The sequence below is a fragment of the Choloepus didactylus genome, chromosome 15 (assembly GCF_015220235.1).
Source record: "Choloepus didactylus isolate mChoDid1 chromosome 15, mChoDid1.pri, whole genome shotgun sequence".
In the NCBI taxonomy this organism is placed as follows: Eukaryota; Metazoa; Chordata; class Mammalia; order Pilosa; family Megalonychidae; genus Choloepus; species Choloepus didactylus.
Genome location: NC_051321.1, coordinates 19,266,330 through 19,281,734, shown reverse-complemented (window position 1 = coordinate 19,281,734; position 15,405 = coordinate 19,266,330). Strand labels below are relative to the sequence as shown.

The 15,405-nt window shown below is 52.0% G+C and overlaps 1 protein-coding gene across 4 annotated transcripts in view; it reads right to left on the bottom strand.

Moving 5' to 3' along the window:
• Positions 1–661: 661 nt before the first annotated feature.
• The window catches only part of AFAP1L2 (actin filament associated protein 1 like 2), a 108,304-nt gene continuing 93,560 nt past the window's right edge, over positions 662–15,405 (bottom strand). For 3 of the 4 annotated variants that reach the window (XM_037804612.1, XM_037804614.1, XM_037804615.1), the window contains 11 exons: positions 14,192–14,281; positions 12,780–12,864; positions 12,156–12,260; positions 9,529–9,740; positions 7,603–7,748; positions 6,615–6,726; positions 5,835–6,074; positions 5,579–5,750; positions 4,988–5,143; positions 2,918–3,111; positions 662–2,795 (listed from right to left, as the gene is read on the bottom strand). In XM_037804612.1, the coding sequence (XP_037660540.1) occupies positions 2,643–2,795; positions 2,918–3,111; positions 4,988–5,143; positions 5,579–5,750; positions 5,835–6,074; positions 6,615–6,726; positions 7,603–7,748; positions 9,529–9,740; positions 12,156–12,260; positions 12,780–12,864; positions 14,192–14,281 (1,665 nt within the window). In that variant the 3' untranslated portion in view covers positions 662–2,642. The remainder of the gene's footprint in view (positions 2,796–2,917; positions 3,112–4,987; positions 5,144–5,578; positions 5,751–5,834; positions 6,075–6,614; positions 6,727–7,602; positions 7,749–9,528; positions 9,741–12,155; positions 12,261–12,779; positions 12,865–14,191; positions 14,282–15,405) is intronic. The other variant, XM_037804613.1, reaches the window with a different exon arrangement.

Below are 15,405 nucleotides of genomic sequence, written 5' to 3'. Positions count from 1 at the left end.
TTTGAATATTGATTGATATTTATCATGTGCTTTTTCATATTTCATCTGTTAATGTGATAGGTTACCCATTAATATATTTTCAATTATTGAACAACCTTTGCACTTCAGATAAACTCTACTTGGTCATGTTACATTATTCTTTTAATTACACTGCTGAATTTTGTTTGCAAATATTTGTTTTTGTCTACATCCAAAAATGGTTTTTCTTTTGTAATATTTGTTCGATTTTTGGTATTAGAGCTACATCAGCTTTATAAAATGAAAAACACATACTCCTCAAACTTCCAAACTGCTATATTCATGGTATTTTCTTAAAACTTAAATTATGTAATGCCTCCTTTTCAGTTCTGTTATTTAATAGTGCCAGGTTTGGGTTTTGTCATTTTTAAATAAATGCATTTATGCTATGGCATTCCTTAATTATTACCCAGGCCACGTCCTGTGTATTTTTCTTTTCCCTAAGAATTCTTTAGGAGTGTGTTTAAATTCCAGGAGTATTGATTGTCCATTGCCTAGTATTTGATCAGTTTCCTGTGTATCTGGTACAATTGTTAAATATGCTATTAAAATCCTCTCTCCAGCCTTACCTCCCCTATTTGATTTAAGAAGGCCTGATGCCCCTGCTAGAGGTCATTTCATGAAATACAAGGAACACCCAAAATTCAATTAAAATTTTATTTAAAAAAAATCATGACTCACCAATTGGTAAAGGATTGCCAAGTGGTTATGACAAAGGAAGTAAATGCCCTTGGATTAGAAAGACAAGAATCAAAACAACCTTTAGTTCTCAGGAACCAGTGTTACAGAACCCAAGAAATGATGAAGAAATGAAAAATGAAATGTTTCAATCCTTGTTAAAAAAAAATAAAGAAAAAAGAGCCATCAGAGGAAAGACAGGCAGCTCAAAGAATAGTGTTACCAATTTTAAGAGAAAAAGGAAACCACTCTCTAACCAAAATTCACCACTTTTTTCTTGGAAGGGGCCTGGCCACAGGACTGAATTTGTAAACACAAGGAAATTTTTTCTGTGGTAATATAAAAAAGTCAGTTAATCTCCAAAAATGCTTTTTACAGTTCTAAATTACAGAATCTTAAACATTTTAAAAGTTTCTTGAAAAGTAGTTAATTCAGGCCTGTGCTAGGCTGAAAAATTTTTTTAAAAAGTCCTTAACTTAATGGGAACAGTTCCTCAGCTTGGTCCCACATATCTCCGTTAGTGCTTCTCAAACAGCATGTCATAGTTTTAAACAGGTGGTGTCAATGCTGTTTAAAATCACCAGAGACTTGAGTTGATCCTGCTAATACTGGAGAGAACAAACAAAGGCAAGGACGGTTTAACCCCACACACTGCTAAGTATTGAGTAACCAGAGGGTCACCTTGACTTCTCTTCTCCCAAAGTCTCAGTGTCAGAAGCTTTTCATTACTTAATTGATGAAAACTTCAAAGAAGAAGCATAGAACTTCCCTAAATACAACAGTATTCTTGTTTATATCCAATAGTTAGATCTCCAAAGAAGCCTTCTTTCTTGTTCCTTATGTCCCTGGTCTCTGAAAAGGGACAGAGCCTCCTCATAACCAAAGCTCCCCAATGCCAGAATCCTGCTCCTTGCTTTTCCTTCCAAACAGACTCACCCTCTCACAGAGTTGCTGTTTTAATGAAGACTTGAGTGAAGCAGGATTGTCACCAAGGTCTGTGTTGATATGACAGTCTTTAGATGAAGCTTGTTTCCTAACTTGTTCCTTTTTTCTCCCATTCCTGGGGTACCATTCAAACACCAGCACCCCCCCCCCAAAAAAAAAGAAAGTTATTCTCCTTAGCAACTTTTATGCACACAGAAAAATGTAAGAAAAAATTGTAAGCATAGAAGCACTTAGGAATAGAAATGGCAACTATGTTTCAACCTGTGCCAACTCCACTTGAGTGTTACCCCTTGGAGCACCTATGAAGAGATTTTGAGGCTGTGGCACCAGACTGTGCTGCAGGCGACTAGTGATGTCTGCCACGGCAGTGGGGGAGTAGTGGTTCTCATGCCACGTATTTCCATCTCGGGTTTAACAGTCATTTGTGTAGGTGCCTCAGAATATCTCCAGCAGGCAAGCAGGATGGAGATAAGGAGCAGAGCTTGCCAAAACCAAAGGCAGCTCTAGGCATGTTCTTTACTGTACAAATCAGTAAAGGATTAATAGCACTTCTGTCTAGCCCTCAGGGAAAAACCCAGTAATGCATCTGTTCCTTGTTGAGCCTTTGCCACAAGCTGCCTGGGGCAGCCGTGGGCAAGCCACATGACCTTTGTTTCTTTCATTTTAATGGCAGAAGTTCTTTAGAATTACTGACATTTTTTATTTGACAACTATTCAGTCACGACCTGGCCCTGAACTGCAGCTCTCCCCCTGGAATCTACCGGTAAGTGGGCAGAGGGTAGTTCAAGGATTGAAGTGGCCTCAGGTTTATTGATAAGGGCACATGAAGCAAGTGCCAGGGCCTTTCTAGTTGGCCAGTGCCAAGGACTGAGCTGAAGGCCCAGCACAGCGAGGCCCACCACTGGGGGAGAGCCCTCAGTCAGAGCCTGCACCTAAAGCAGCAAAGAGCCACCCAGAGCCAAAGAGGGCCCCCCTTGGCTAAAGCTTTGGTATCTGGTGGCTCAGGCGGCCAGGAGGGACCGCTGGCTTACCTTGGCTTTCTGGAGGACAGTGCCTCTGCCTGTGGCCATGACGGAAAGGGGTCTGCTCTTGAGCGCTGTAGCGGCGTTGACCGGGGTGGAGTCTGGGGTGGGGGTCGGGGCGGCAGCTTTGGGCTGTGGTTACAGGAGGAGAGCAAGAGCTGAGTCAAAGGCAGGGAGATGTGACCCGCTTCCCCCAACCCCTGGCTGGGAGGCCCAGCCGGCAGCTCAGGGGAACCCCGGCTCCCGGCACTCACTCGGGGGTTCACGTTCTCCAGGTGGGTGGTGTCCACAGTGGTGCCCAGTGTCACGGGCCCCGCCTCAGCCTTCTTCAGGTTGTCCTTCACCTCCACGATGCTGAGCTCCAGGTCCACGCGCCTGCTCTCCTCGGTCCTGCACTCCTCGTCCATTTCCTTCAGCTTCTGCTCCAGGCTGCCCAGGACGCCCTTGTCTGTGGAGAGCATCGAGCTGGCTGCAGCCAAGGCCAGGAAGCCAGAGCAGAGCCTGGGCAGACGTGGACCACAGCTCTGGCTCCAACACTTAGAGGCAGGCCGGGACCCTCCATGTGCCGTGGGCAGCCTCGAAGCCCGAGGCCAGCGTTAGCATCCTCAAAGGCTGAGGAAGGCCCTGAGAGAGAGCACCGCCTTCCCAAGAGGGCCTGAGGCTAAGGGTCCCCTTTCTGGTCGATTCTTAGAGGCTCTCAGTCGTTTTGATATCTGCTGATTTTACAGAGACCCAGAAGGGTAAGAGAAGGTTGATTATTGGCCCTTGGAGGAAGGCTGGGCTATTCCAGAGTGTCCCCCCATCCCCACCCCCACCCCAGTTCCCTCAATTCCAGAATCATCTTGTATCTGGCCTAGGGAAGCTCCAGGCACCAAACAGAGTATTGGTCCTCGAGCCTGGCACCTTCTCAGTTCCGTTTTATGCTTCTCTTTGTAACCTCCTGGTTCTCAGGTTGGTACCAAAGCAACAAGAAATGACGACCCATGGGATTTCGTCACTGGAGGCCTGGCTAGAGGAGAGGATGGTCTCGCATGTATTCAGCATACAGTCCCGAGCCCGAATCACCAGCAACCAAAAAACGTATGCCGTTTCCGTGTTTTAGGGTAAAGGAGGAAGGGAAGTGAGAAGGGCCACCATTTAAGAAAAAATCATGGGGACAAAGAAAGTGAGGAAATGTATTAATGGTGTTTTGGGGAATTGGAGTAAAACAAAAAATTACTCTTTCTATATTATTACATTGAAAATCACTTTCTTAGATCTTTGACTTAGCCTGGGATCAGGAAGGCTTATGTGCTGGGAGAAGAAACCAGTGAAAAGTCCCTCTCTTCCACCACCTAGAATATCCACCTGGGAGAGAGACGGCTGGGATCCCTGGCTCCTGCCTTGCAGCCCCAGCTCCGTGCTCTCTGGGACTGTCACAGACGAACCCTTGATCACACCCAACACAGCCTGGGGGGTCCTGGCAGGGTGGGAAGGAGGTTCTAGTTCCTGCCTCTTACTCCACTGTGCACTGACTAATCTCCAAGACCACCAAACCCTCAAAACCAGTGGGCACAAATTCCCAAAGTAGGTTAGTGGTTGCCCAGGGCTGGGAGTGGGGAAGCTGAGGGGAATGGGGGAGTGACTGCTAATGGGTACAAGACTTTTGGAGGGTGTGATGAGAATGACCTAAGATTAATTGTGGTGGTGGTGGTGGTATGACATTGTGACTATACTAAAACAAGAAACATTGTACAGTTTAAAGGGTTAATTTCATGGCATGTAAGTTATATCTTATTAAAGCTGTTAAATTTTAAAACAAAAGCAGTGGACTACTGTACGCATGGGAACTTCCTCCACCAATTACATTAAAAAACTTTCCAGGCACAAACCTGCTTATGCCAGTTGTGCTTGTTATTGCAACTCTTCAATTTAAATGTTAAATGAGTATGAAGAGTTACTGTATAAAAACGAAGTTAAATACTTCAGAAAGGTGCCATAGAAGAAGCAAGTTGCTAGAAATGTCTATCAAATGACAGGATGATCTGGGAAAAAGTCTATAAAGATTCAGATTTCTTTACCAGTGTCTTAAGTTTTTGTTCCTTTTAAAGTAATGAAGACTGGAAAGTAAGGATGCACTATGGGTGTGGGGTATGCTGGGAAGACGTCATGGAACTTCAGTCAGCAGGCCCGGGGCTCCAGGAAGGGCCTGGACTCAACATCAATGAACATACATTTGTTTTAAGTTAAAATAAAACATTCAAGGTCTAAACATATAGTCAAGGAGGCAGGTGCACAGATCCAGATTATTCCACCTCCCATCCAAGGCCGTTGGAGCCCTGTACCTGTACACTTTAGCAGGGCCTCCTTCAGCTCCCGTTTCTCCTTCCGGAGCTGAGCCAGGTGCCCCCGAATTTCTTCCTTCTTCCTCTCCAGCCGCTCCTTCTCCTCCGTGTACCGTTTCACTTCAGCCTCTGTCCTGTTCTTACCCAGCTTGATCTCTGCAGACCCAGAGAGGGGAATCCCCAGGTGTCATGGATTGAAGCGAGTCCCCCAAAAAGATGTGTTCATGTCGTAACCCCCAGGCCCGTGAATGTGAACTTGTTTGTAAATTAGGACCTTAGAGATGATAAGATGAGACCGAACTGACTTAGGGTGGGCCCTAGTCCAAGACGACTGGTGTCCTTGCAAGGACTAGGACACCAGCTCAACCAGGCTGGCACCTGAGGCTGCCCCATGCCCAAAACCGTCAGAGCTGGGATGCCAGGCCAGTCTGGCAGAGACAGGAAGGGAGTCCGGGCCCCACACCTTTGCCATGTGACCGTGGACCAGTCCCACCACCTCTCTGACCCCTCTGTGTCTTCATCTGGGAGGGACGGACTCAGGGTAACCTCCACAAGCCATTCCCAAATGCCACTCTCATCGAGGACAAGCACCTGCGGTGGTGGCCTTCAGCCTGTCCTTCGTGGGTGGGCTGGCCCCAGCCGGGCTGAAGGCTGCAGCATCAGGGCAGCTCTGGGGGAAGGAGATCTGCTGTTCGGTCTGAACTTTGACCGTGGTGATTCTCAGAGAGGACTCCTCGGGTTCTGGGCTCTCGGGCCGCCTCAGCTTTGGGAGAAAGCAGACAGGACTCAGGTGACTGGAGGGCCCCGGGAGGGTGGCCTGGCTCCTCTGCTGGGGCACGGCCTGTACCTGCTCCTCGGGGTTCTCTGGAGACTTCCAGTGGGGCTCGTCGGGGACAGGGTCCGAGTCTGCGGGGAGGGCCTCGGCCGGGTCGTCCTGGGGGGGCTGGAGAGGGGAGGAGGCCAGGGCCTCTGCGCCCTCGGGGCTGTGGGGGGATGACCTGATGGGCGAGAGGTCCAGGTACAGGCGGTCGGGCTCACCCTCGCTCGGGGCATCTGCAGCAGGGCCGGCGTCCTCGGTGGGCTCCACCTGCAGAGGATGGAAGGAGAGCCCGGGGGCCTTCACTTATCCCTGATCTCCCTCAGCAGCGCCTTCCACCGCCCGAGCTGGAGTTCACGGGCACCTCCCTCCCGGGGCAGCTCCTGTGGAGCTGAAGTTAGAAGGCCTGAGTTCAAGTCTTGTACTTGCCATCAAAGAGGCAGGAGGCCCAGGCCACATTCCTTTCCTTCCCTGAACCTCACTTAGCAGACAATAGTAATACCTCCCCATGGGATGTTAAATGCCTATCAGGATGATTATTCCACTTCAACTATCAACTTAGGTCTTGCAATCCAAACACCACACCTCCACCCCAAGTACTGCCCAGGGCTGTCAACCCTCTTGTATCTAGACAGGTCTTTAGGCTGGGCAGGCTGCAGGCCCCAGTCTACAAAAGATGCCCTGGTTTCTCCTAGGTTCCTGGGTGGATGGCCCTGGGGGTGAGCCCAGCAGCCTCTCATCTCTGGCATGAAGACAGAGTTGGCAGAAGGTCCAGACAGCCACAGACCCCTGCCTGGCTGGTGCCCTCACCACTGCCTTCAGCTCTGACATCTCCACATCGTCATACAGCTCCTCCTGGCGACCCTGGGCGGGCAGGCCGTCAATGTACGTGTTCGGCTCCGAGAACTTTCTCTGCATCAGTCTGGAAGACATGGCAGGACCCAGCCTGGATGAAGGATTCAGGACAGCGCAGACGAGGCCACCAGGCTCAAAGGGTCCTTAACGACTGGTGGAGCAATGAAAGCCGTGGGCAGCACGGGGGACTGGGACCCAACAGCTACCTCCATTTTAAAACCAATTCATTTATTTGGGGGCATCTCCTCCCTCTTTCCCAAGTGCCTCCTATATTAGAACTCTTGGTTCCAGATTTCTTTTCCAACTTCCCTTGCCCTATGCCCGTCCTTACAGGATCCTTCTGCCATCTTCTGTCCTTGATCCCTCTCTTTAAGTTCTCCTCCCAACAACAACAAAACCCCTTCTCACTTCATCTTCACAGCATGCTTGGAGCAGCACAGACCAGATACTATCCCCATTTTGCACCTAAGAAGATGATTCTGTTTCAGTGGCTTCTCCAGCTTCCACCAGCAGCAGCTCCACCCACCCAAGCCAGTGCCACTTCTCCCCGAGCCCCAGTTTGCTCTTCTAGAAAGCAGAAGCGTATCTCCCGCCCTGCTCATTCCAGAGTGTGCCAAGGACCCAGCAAAGGATCCATGGGAAAGGCGAATCAACAGGGAGGACACGCTGGGGGTCAGGAAAGTGCCCCGTCTACTGGAAGGAGCTGGAGAGCACTGCACCAGGGCCGAGGATGCTGGCTCAGCCGGGTTCCCAGCCAGCCTCCCTATGGGCTGCTCCTCATCCTTGGACTTGACCTCTTCCTGCTGCTGGGTAGAACAGGGCCCAATTGTGTCCTTAGCTGCCGCCCTCCTCCTACTGACAGACAGAAGCCAGTCGGGGCTCGGGGTCTAGAAGCATGGCGGGGAATGGGAGGGTGCCAAGCAGAAGGCCCCTTGATACTCACAACAGGGAGTTTTTGGCTGCGGTCACGATACAGGAAACCCTGTCAGCATCCACATAGTCGTAGGTGAATTCTTCCGGGTCTGACTTGGAGCCCGACTCAGAGAGCAAGAGGCCTAGCCAGTGGCCCATTTCCTCAGAAGACTTGGCCTGGGAAGGAGGCAGAGAGAGAGGTGAGCAGGGCTAGAGGCAATGCCTGTGCCTCACCCACCCCAGTGGGCCAGAAGGGTACCCCTGGCTCCCTCCCATCCCCCTGCAGGCAGCTGAGAGCTCCTGGGGACATGCCCCCTCATTTGCACCCACAAACTGGACCCATCCCCCAGTGACCCCGAGTAACACTTCCTGCCACCAGTAACACTGTTCCACCTCAGTGACACTTTGGATATTTGTCCCAAGTGTCACGTGATTTATAGGGCATGTAATTCTAGAAAGATGAAGACCAGGAAGGAACTGTTAAAATTGTATGTGGTTGAGGGTGACACCTCTATTTTATGACTATTGCATGTCAACTCGTCACCCCAATGCACGCCTAGAAAACTGCCCGGATCTCTGCAAAAAAACAGCATTCATATTTACTTCTGATTATGCTTTCAAAAATATCAAGATGTCTTAAATATCTACTAGCTGAGAAATCATGAAGTAATTGTGTGAATTAGCAATTGGGTGCTTGTTTTTTTCCAGGGGACAACACATTGTAATCAAATGCACAAATTAGGCATTTCTATTAAAATGCCAGGATTATTTGCTGTCTTTATAATGAGAAAAAACTGGGAATTCTATAAAAGCTGTAGGTTTACTTTCAGGAGGAAGAAGAGCTACCACTTTGGCGTTACACGGTACAGCTCTACCGCCCTTAGTGCTGCGTTCTTTTAATTACAGAGATGGGCAGGGGTCAGGAGTGACATTTAGCTGGCTTCCTTATTTCCCCTCGTTCCTCTAACAGTTTCTTAACAGGTCTCATTGTGTCCCTTCTGTCCCCCACCCAGTAGCTGGGAAGACATCTGAAAATCTAAATCTGGGCGTGCCACCCCCCTTTACAACCCTTCAGGGGCTCCCATTGCTTTTGGGATCAAATCCTACCCCTTCTTTCCCCAGCCTTATCTTCCACACGTATCCGTAGCACCTTCCCCACTTGTTTCCAGCGACTGTAGTTAAGTAATTTAACTTAACCATTTGAATAACAGCTCACTCTCACACCAGAATTCCATTAGGGCAGGGAGCATTTCGGTCATGTTCACTACATTACTGTCCTAAGTAGATAACTGAATGTTTGCTGACTGGCCGGAGGGAGGGAGGGAGGGAGGGAGGGGTAGAGGGATGGGCCTGAAGCAAGTGTGCTATGGCTCTGTTAGCCCCCAGAGGGCAGTATTGGAGCAAAATGTGGATGAAGCCCCTGGCTAAAAGGCTAAGTGAACCTGAGTGAAAGTGGGAGAGCTTTTTAAGTGAGTGTCAAGAACTCCGGCCCTGCCCATCCCAGCTCAGCAAGGCATTATGTCACCTCTTATTTGTGTAAATGTAATGTCACATCAGACAGAGGGTGGGAGGCCGGGGGAGAAACGCGATTGTACCACAAACCTAATTCTTCCTGCAGATAAGCCCTCACCGTCATCGTTTTCATTTACTGGGCGTAGAGCTCCCTTCTTGGTGATGCACAAACTAAATAAACCCCTCTTTGGATCCCCAGAAGCTCTTTCCAGCAGCTTGGGGAGTTATAAATACTCCTGCTGCCCTAAGTGCAGGAAGTGGCTCATTGTCCCTCTCCTATAACACAACCACCCAGGTCAGAAAAGGAATGGAAATTTTAAGGAATGCAAACAACTCAGGCAGAGACAAGTAAAGCTGCCCTTTGCAGGATTAGGGTCCCATCAACTTCCGTTAGCAGCCAGGACCTCCACCCCGCCACGCCCTGGCTGTCCCCTCCCCACAGTACCTCCAGTTTGACCAACTCCTCGCCGTTGTGCAGGATGCGGAAGGAGTAGAGGTGGTCTGGGCTGGGGTCTGGGACCACCTCGCAGCCGACCAGGCTGAGGGGCTGCTGGGCCGTCTTGCTCCGGTTCCGGTCCTGGTAGAAGTGCAGGTGACTGTCCTTGACGGAGCACCAGCGTGACTTCCACTGGCTGTTCACCAGGACGTTCAGGTAACCTGCAGGAGGGGACGCGGCTGCAGGGCGGGCGGCAGCGGGCACACACAGCCGGGGCGTCCAGGGCTGGCACCCCCTCGGGGCCTCCTGAATCTCACCTTCAGGACCTGTCACACTTTGCCCAAGAAACTTTCTTACCTCTTGGGAGCTGGAAATCTCATAGCACATTTCTTCTTTCATGGAGGGAGCTAGACCCTTGGAGGGGCTGGGGGCTGCTCAGCTGTACTAATTTTAGGGAAACATACATCGAGAGGGAGGCAAGTTGTGCCCTCTGTCTGACCAGACCCTCTGAGGAGAAGGCAGAGGCTCTCCTAGCCCTTGGGCCCTCACAACACCTCCTCCCTGCCTGGATCTCCTTGCCCAGGCTCTATCCAGTTGTCTCTACCACCTCAAGGGCCTCAGCTGTCCCTCAGAGCCTCTCCATGCCTGGCCTGCTCAGTCGCAGCCAGCCGAGTCCTTGTCTCCAACATCCTCCGGACGTGGCAAGCCAGAGTACCCTCCCTGGCCCTGCCCGCCTTGCTCAGCCTCCCTTCAGAACACTGGGACCCTGTGACAGCAAAGCTATCTGTTTCCAGGCTGGCCTCCCCAGCTGCACATGGTGAGCTTCTCAAGGGCAGGAATTCCGCCAGGCCCATCTCCAGGGCCCAGGTCTCGGCCTGTGGCCTCTACACCAGGGACCTGCTCTTTCCCTGGTGGTTGTGGAGGCTGCCAGTGCTGGGGTGCAAGTCACACAATCATTTAATATTCTCAAATGGTTCTGCATGTTAGGTTCAGCTCCCCAAGGTGAGGACACCCCCCACCCCCTACTTAAATGAACATTGAATGAACTGACACTGTGTGCCAACATTTGTCCCTAGAGCTACAAAGATGAGATCCAGTCTCAGAAACCTTTGCATCCCCCTCCATGTGCAGTGGGCTGTCAGCTCCCCATGCTCCTTTGCTTCTTGGAGGCACTGGTTTAGAGAAGGACACAGCCTCCATCAGAAAGGCCTGGCAGTGGGATGCACGGGGCCCCTGCAACAGGGAGAAAGTGCCTGACCCCCTTTCCTACACAGCCCAGCGCTAGACACCACAGTGAGGATCATGGATTTCTCAGACCATGTTAACATCACATCCCAGAAGCAAAATGGGAGAGTTAGAGAGTAGGACCTAGAAGTCTGGTTCATTAGCAGGTGCCACCCACCCATCACCAATCTCTGGACCCAAGGGAACTCAGGAGAAGCTGGGAGCTTGGATCCCAGACATCCCTGAGTCCTGGGAAGGAAAGCAATTGTGTTCTCTCCCGCCCTTCCCATAGCCACGGGGGAGAGGAGCATGCCTAGCTGCTGAGTTGACTTCCAGCAATAACCCGCCACTGCTCCCAACAGGGACTCGCTGGGAGCAGGCCTCCGTGCCAAACACTGTGCCCTCTGGAGGCTGTAGGGGCTGGCAGAGCTGCACCATTAATGGGCATCTTGGCTGGAAAAGCAAAAGGCTCCAAAGTCAAGGCCTGGTCTGCTGCCTTCCCATTCTGCCCTGGCCCCCTGCCAGCCTCAAAAAACAAAGTACTTAACTGGGACTCAGGACAGGAGCCCAGGATGGGACACGGGCTCCATGGGAAAGAGGAAAAGGCCTAAGAGTGGCCAATGGTGGCCTGCAGGCCCCAGGGAGAGTTATGGCAATGAGCCCACGGTGGAGGCAGCGTGCTGGGCTCAGCCCCTAACTCTGAGGCATTTTCTGGGAAAGGCCCAGCTCCTCTCCTGGCCTTGCTTTCTTCAAGGAAGATGTGAGAGTGGAAGAGATGGTCTCGCTGAGCCTGCCGCACAGGCCACACCTGTGCACACCCTCTGCACCACCAATGTGGGCTTCTTGTCCCCCTAATAGGTCTCGCCTGGTCTCATCTCAAAGGCTTTGCTCCTGCCCACAGCACCATTCCAGCTTGTTCAGCTCCCACCTGCCTTTCCAGGTCAAGTGATGAAGCCATCCTCCTCCTAGAAGCCATCTGTGACAGCAGCAGGAAAGATTCATTCTGTCCTGGTTCTTACAACTACCAAGATGGCACAGAGGGTCGTTGCGGGTATAAAGGTGTCATCTCTCCTGGACTGTCAGCTCTGAGGACTGTGTCCTGTTCCCACTTGACCCCTTTTTCAATGGTGCCTAAAACTGTGCCTGCCGTGCTCCATAAATACAGATCAAATGAACGTAAGTTCACTGCCACCAGGGTCAAATACTGCAGCAAGGGAGAGCCCGGCTGGATATAGAGAGCTGCCTGCAGTGATGGTCAGCAGAAAACTGGGGGCTGTGAGCTCTCCACCCCTAGAGAGGTTTAGAGCAAGACCTAACCCCCCCTGCCTTTGCCATCTGAGCTTGCATTCCTGGGGACAGGCTCCAGCCCTGTGAACGAGCCCTCTTGCTCTGGAGGCTACCACAGTTCTTACTGGATGTTTCCAGGGACCTTTCTGGAGGCTCCAGCGAGGTGGATTTCTTCCGGCCCAGGTTCATTAGGTTGCTGAGTTTGAGGCCAGCAGAACATTTCTTCTTGACTGTCAAGAGGAGGAGGAAACACTCAGCCTTGCCCACAGTCCACTGACACGCCCTTAGCAGAAGACGGGCAAAAGAGCAGACCCTCCTCTACTCCCAGCCCCCTACACACGCGCACACACTCGCACACAGACGCACGCACACCTGCCCAAACCAGGATCCACAGCCGGAGGAAGGTGTCTTTCTAAAACCACACACGAGAGAGAGACATTTCTTATAGAATATGAAGGCACTTGAGACTCTTTACCGACTGTCTGTTAAAAAGGATTTGAAACAGAGCAAACAAAAAGAGATGAAAGAATATTTTATCCCCAGAATTTCATGACTTGCAACTTCATATTGGTCTTTTCTCTCCTTTTCCCATTCTCAATGAGCTGCCATATTCTAAGTAGTTTACAAGTCGGAGGCCGTGTTGGAATCAGCTGCTAAAACCCACCAGGGTGGACATCACGTCTCACACCATGGGGTGTCCCCCCTTCCCCAACCGAGCGGGAGGCCGAGTGTCATGGGCGTCTCGTTACCGTCTTTGGTCTCTGTGACCTCAGGGTGGCCGTTGAAGGGACCGACGTACTCCAAGGCTGACAGGTACTTCTCAGCTATGTCTGGCTGTGGAAGAAAGAGACGCAAGTTGGGGGCTCACTGGCTGGGAATAGTTACCTCAAAGAAGACAATTTGAGAAAAAATAATAGAAGGCCCTTGGGTGTAGGTCAGAGATGACCACCTCCCACCCCCACCCCAAACACTGGTGAGATGTTGGCCAGGCTTCCCTCTGGGGCTTTCTGGGGCACATGCCTTCACTCTTCGCTCCTCGGGTTCCCTGCTGCATCCCAGGCGCCTTTCTCCTCTTTGGGTACCCGTCTACACTCATATGTTCTCAAAACGGCTGCTCAGCCTGCTGTGACAATGGCTCTAGAGGTGACAGTGACCCCAGAGCCAGTGGGAAGGGCAGGGAGGCACCCCAGGGGAGGCATTCGAATCCCCCAGTGAAGTTGGCTGTCAAGTTGGGAACAACAACGCGGAGGTCTTGAGAACTGACTGTGCTACCGACATGTGGGGGGGCCTTCGGAGAAGTGCAGGATTGTTTGCCCAGGGTCAGCCCCTGATTCGAATCCCAGCTCCAGCACTCTCCAGCCAGGTGGGGTACATAAGTTACCAGCCTCCCTCTGCTTGTGTGTAAAACAGGGATGGCCTCCCTGTCTGCATTTACAGGAGCGCTGGGGGACTAGCGACAGGCCCCTGCTGTTAGAACTTGAAGCCTGCAGAATATTCCAGTCAAGCTTCTCCAAGGGAACCTCTTACTCCAGATCTGGGGAAAACAAGCTAACCCACTCCCAACCCACAGGTCTGGCCTCAGGCAGGGGCTGGGAACAGAAGCTGCTGGCTGGGGAAGGAAGGCACACACCAAGTCTAAGGACAGGATCTTGTTTCTCATCTCAACATAAAGAAAACCCAAGTTCACTATGACTTGGGGATGTGAAACGTCCCCATGAGTGATGGCCCTCCCCTTGGGCAGCATCTGAGCTGACTTTCTCCACCTTGTCCCTTAAGTCCAGGCTCTCAAGTGTCTGTGCAGATGAGCCCGAGAACCCTTTGGTGGGATCAACATGGAGAGCGTCCACGCAGCCCTGGAAGGTTTATTGGGGAATAAGTGGGAAGGAAGAGCCTCATAAAATACATTTCCCTGCTTAAGAATGTAGGGCAAAGTTACTCTTGTTCCCATAAAGCACCTCTTCTCAAGCTAGAAAATATTTTAGGTCAGTTTCAGTTTCATCAGTTTTCCTGCCAAGCTAATGTGACCATCCGTATCCAAGCATTGCATGTTTCTTATTAATTGGGCTGAAATGCAAAAACAAAAGCCCCCAGTTTTACACTTGTAATTTTTATGGAGAAGAAATGGAATGGAAATCTCCTCGTGGGAGAGGCAGAGGCTTACTTTCTGGCAGTTGGGGCGCTGGCCGTCTGGGCTGTATTGGTTTCCCTCGGCGAGTCCCTCGGAGGGCAGGCCACTCACCTCCTGGATGACCTGGAGGGAGAGGAAAGCTGGTCAGGGAGGCCACGGCTCCCCAGAGGCCGTCCTGGCCTGCGCTCACAGCCGCACCGAAGCTGGAGCCCCTCAGGGCCAGGGGAGAGTGGGTGGAGGTGAGAGAAAAGATGCCCAATTCCTAAGGACCTGAGAACCACCCTCCACCCCCAGGACTCGGCCCCCCTGTGGCCTCGGAGCTTGCTGGGCAGGCTGGAGGGTGTGGTGCTGAGGTCCGCTCTCCTGCCAGCCCCTTGGGCTCTGGGGGCGGAGGGCTGGGCCTTAGCACAAAGCCCTCGCTCCACAGGCCTCCCCCCTGCCCTGGCTGCCATTCGAGGCCAGGCAGCTGTTCTACGGAGCCTCAGTGAACAACTATGTTTTCTGGATGGTCCCTGACTCTTCAGGGCTGGGGGGCTGGCCGCAGAGCCCTTCCACACTGCTCCGGACGCAGGCCTGCCAACTGCTGGGTCCCCAGCCGGCTCTCCGTGCTTGCCTGCCGCGGTCCCCCCACCCTCCTCCGGAGAAGGAGCCGTGAGCTGGCACCCAGGGGTCTGAGCTGGGGGCATACACAGAAGGTCCGAGGCGGCCCTGGCTAAGGAAAGACACACTGCCCGTCCAGAAGCTCTTCAGGGATATGGAGTTACCAAGAGCTATTTCAAAGCCCCTCCTTGTTCAAGCTCTGTCTAGAGCAGTTTATGGTAACAGGTTTAAGAACAGAAGAGCCAAAGAACCAAAGGGAGAATGGCTGTGGTGTCGGGGAAACAGGCGTTGTTCACTTCTGAGATTGACCCTAAGTCGGGGACTCTTATCCACACTGATCTGTAACCTGGTGCCTTGGAAAGAATGCGGGCCCCAAGCAGTGTGCTGGCAGCGAGACCTCGGGCTGAAGCCTTGGGGTCCTCATCGGGGGTGGGGGTGGCTGTGAGGACTGGTTATTACCGTCCTGACCAGTGGGGGTGAGGAGCTGCAGATGGCCCTGCCCCAGGGAAGCTCCCCAAACCAGGAGTTCAGGGGTTGGGGGGCTTACCACTCCTCTGGGAAAGCACTGCCCAGTGCCTTAGTTTTCAGGGATTCTCGGCTCGTACTCAACACCTCCCACTTCCTCTCACATACCTGTCCGCCCCCAC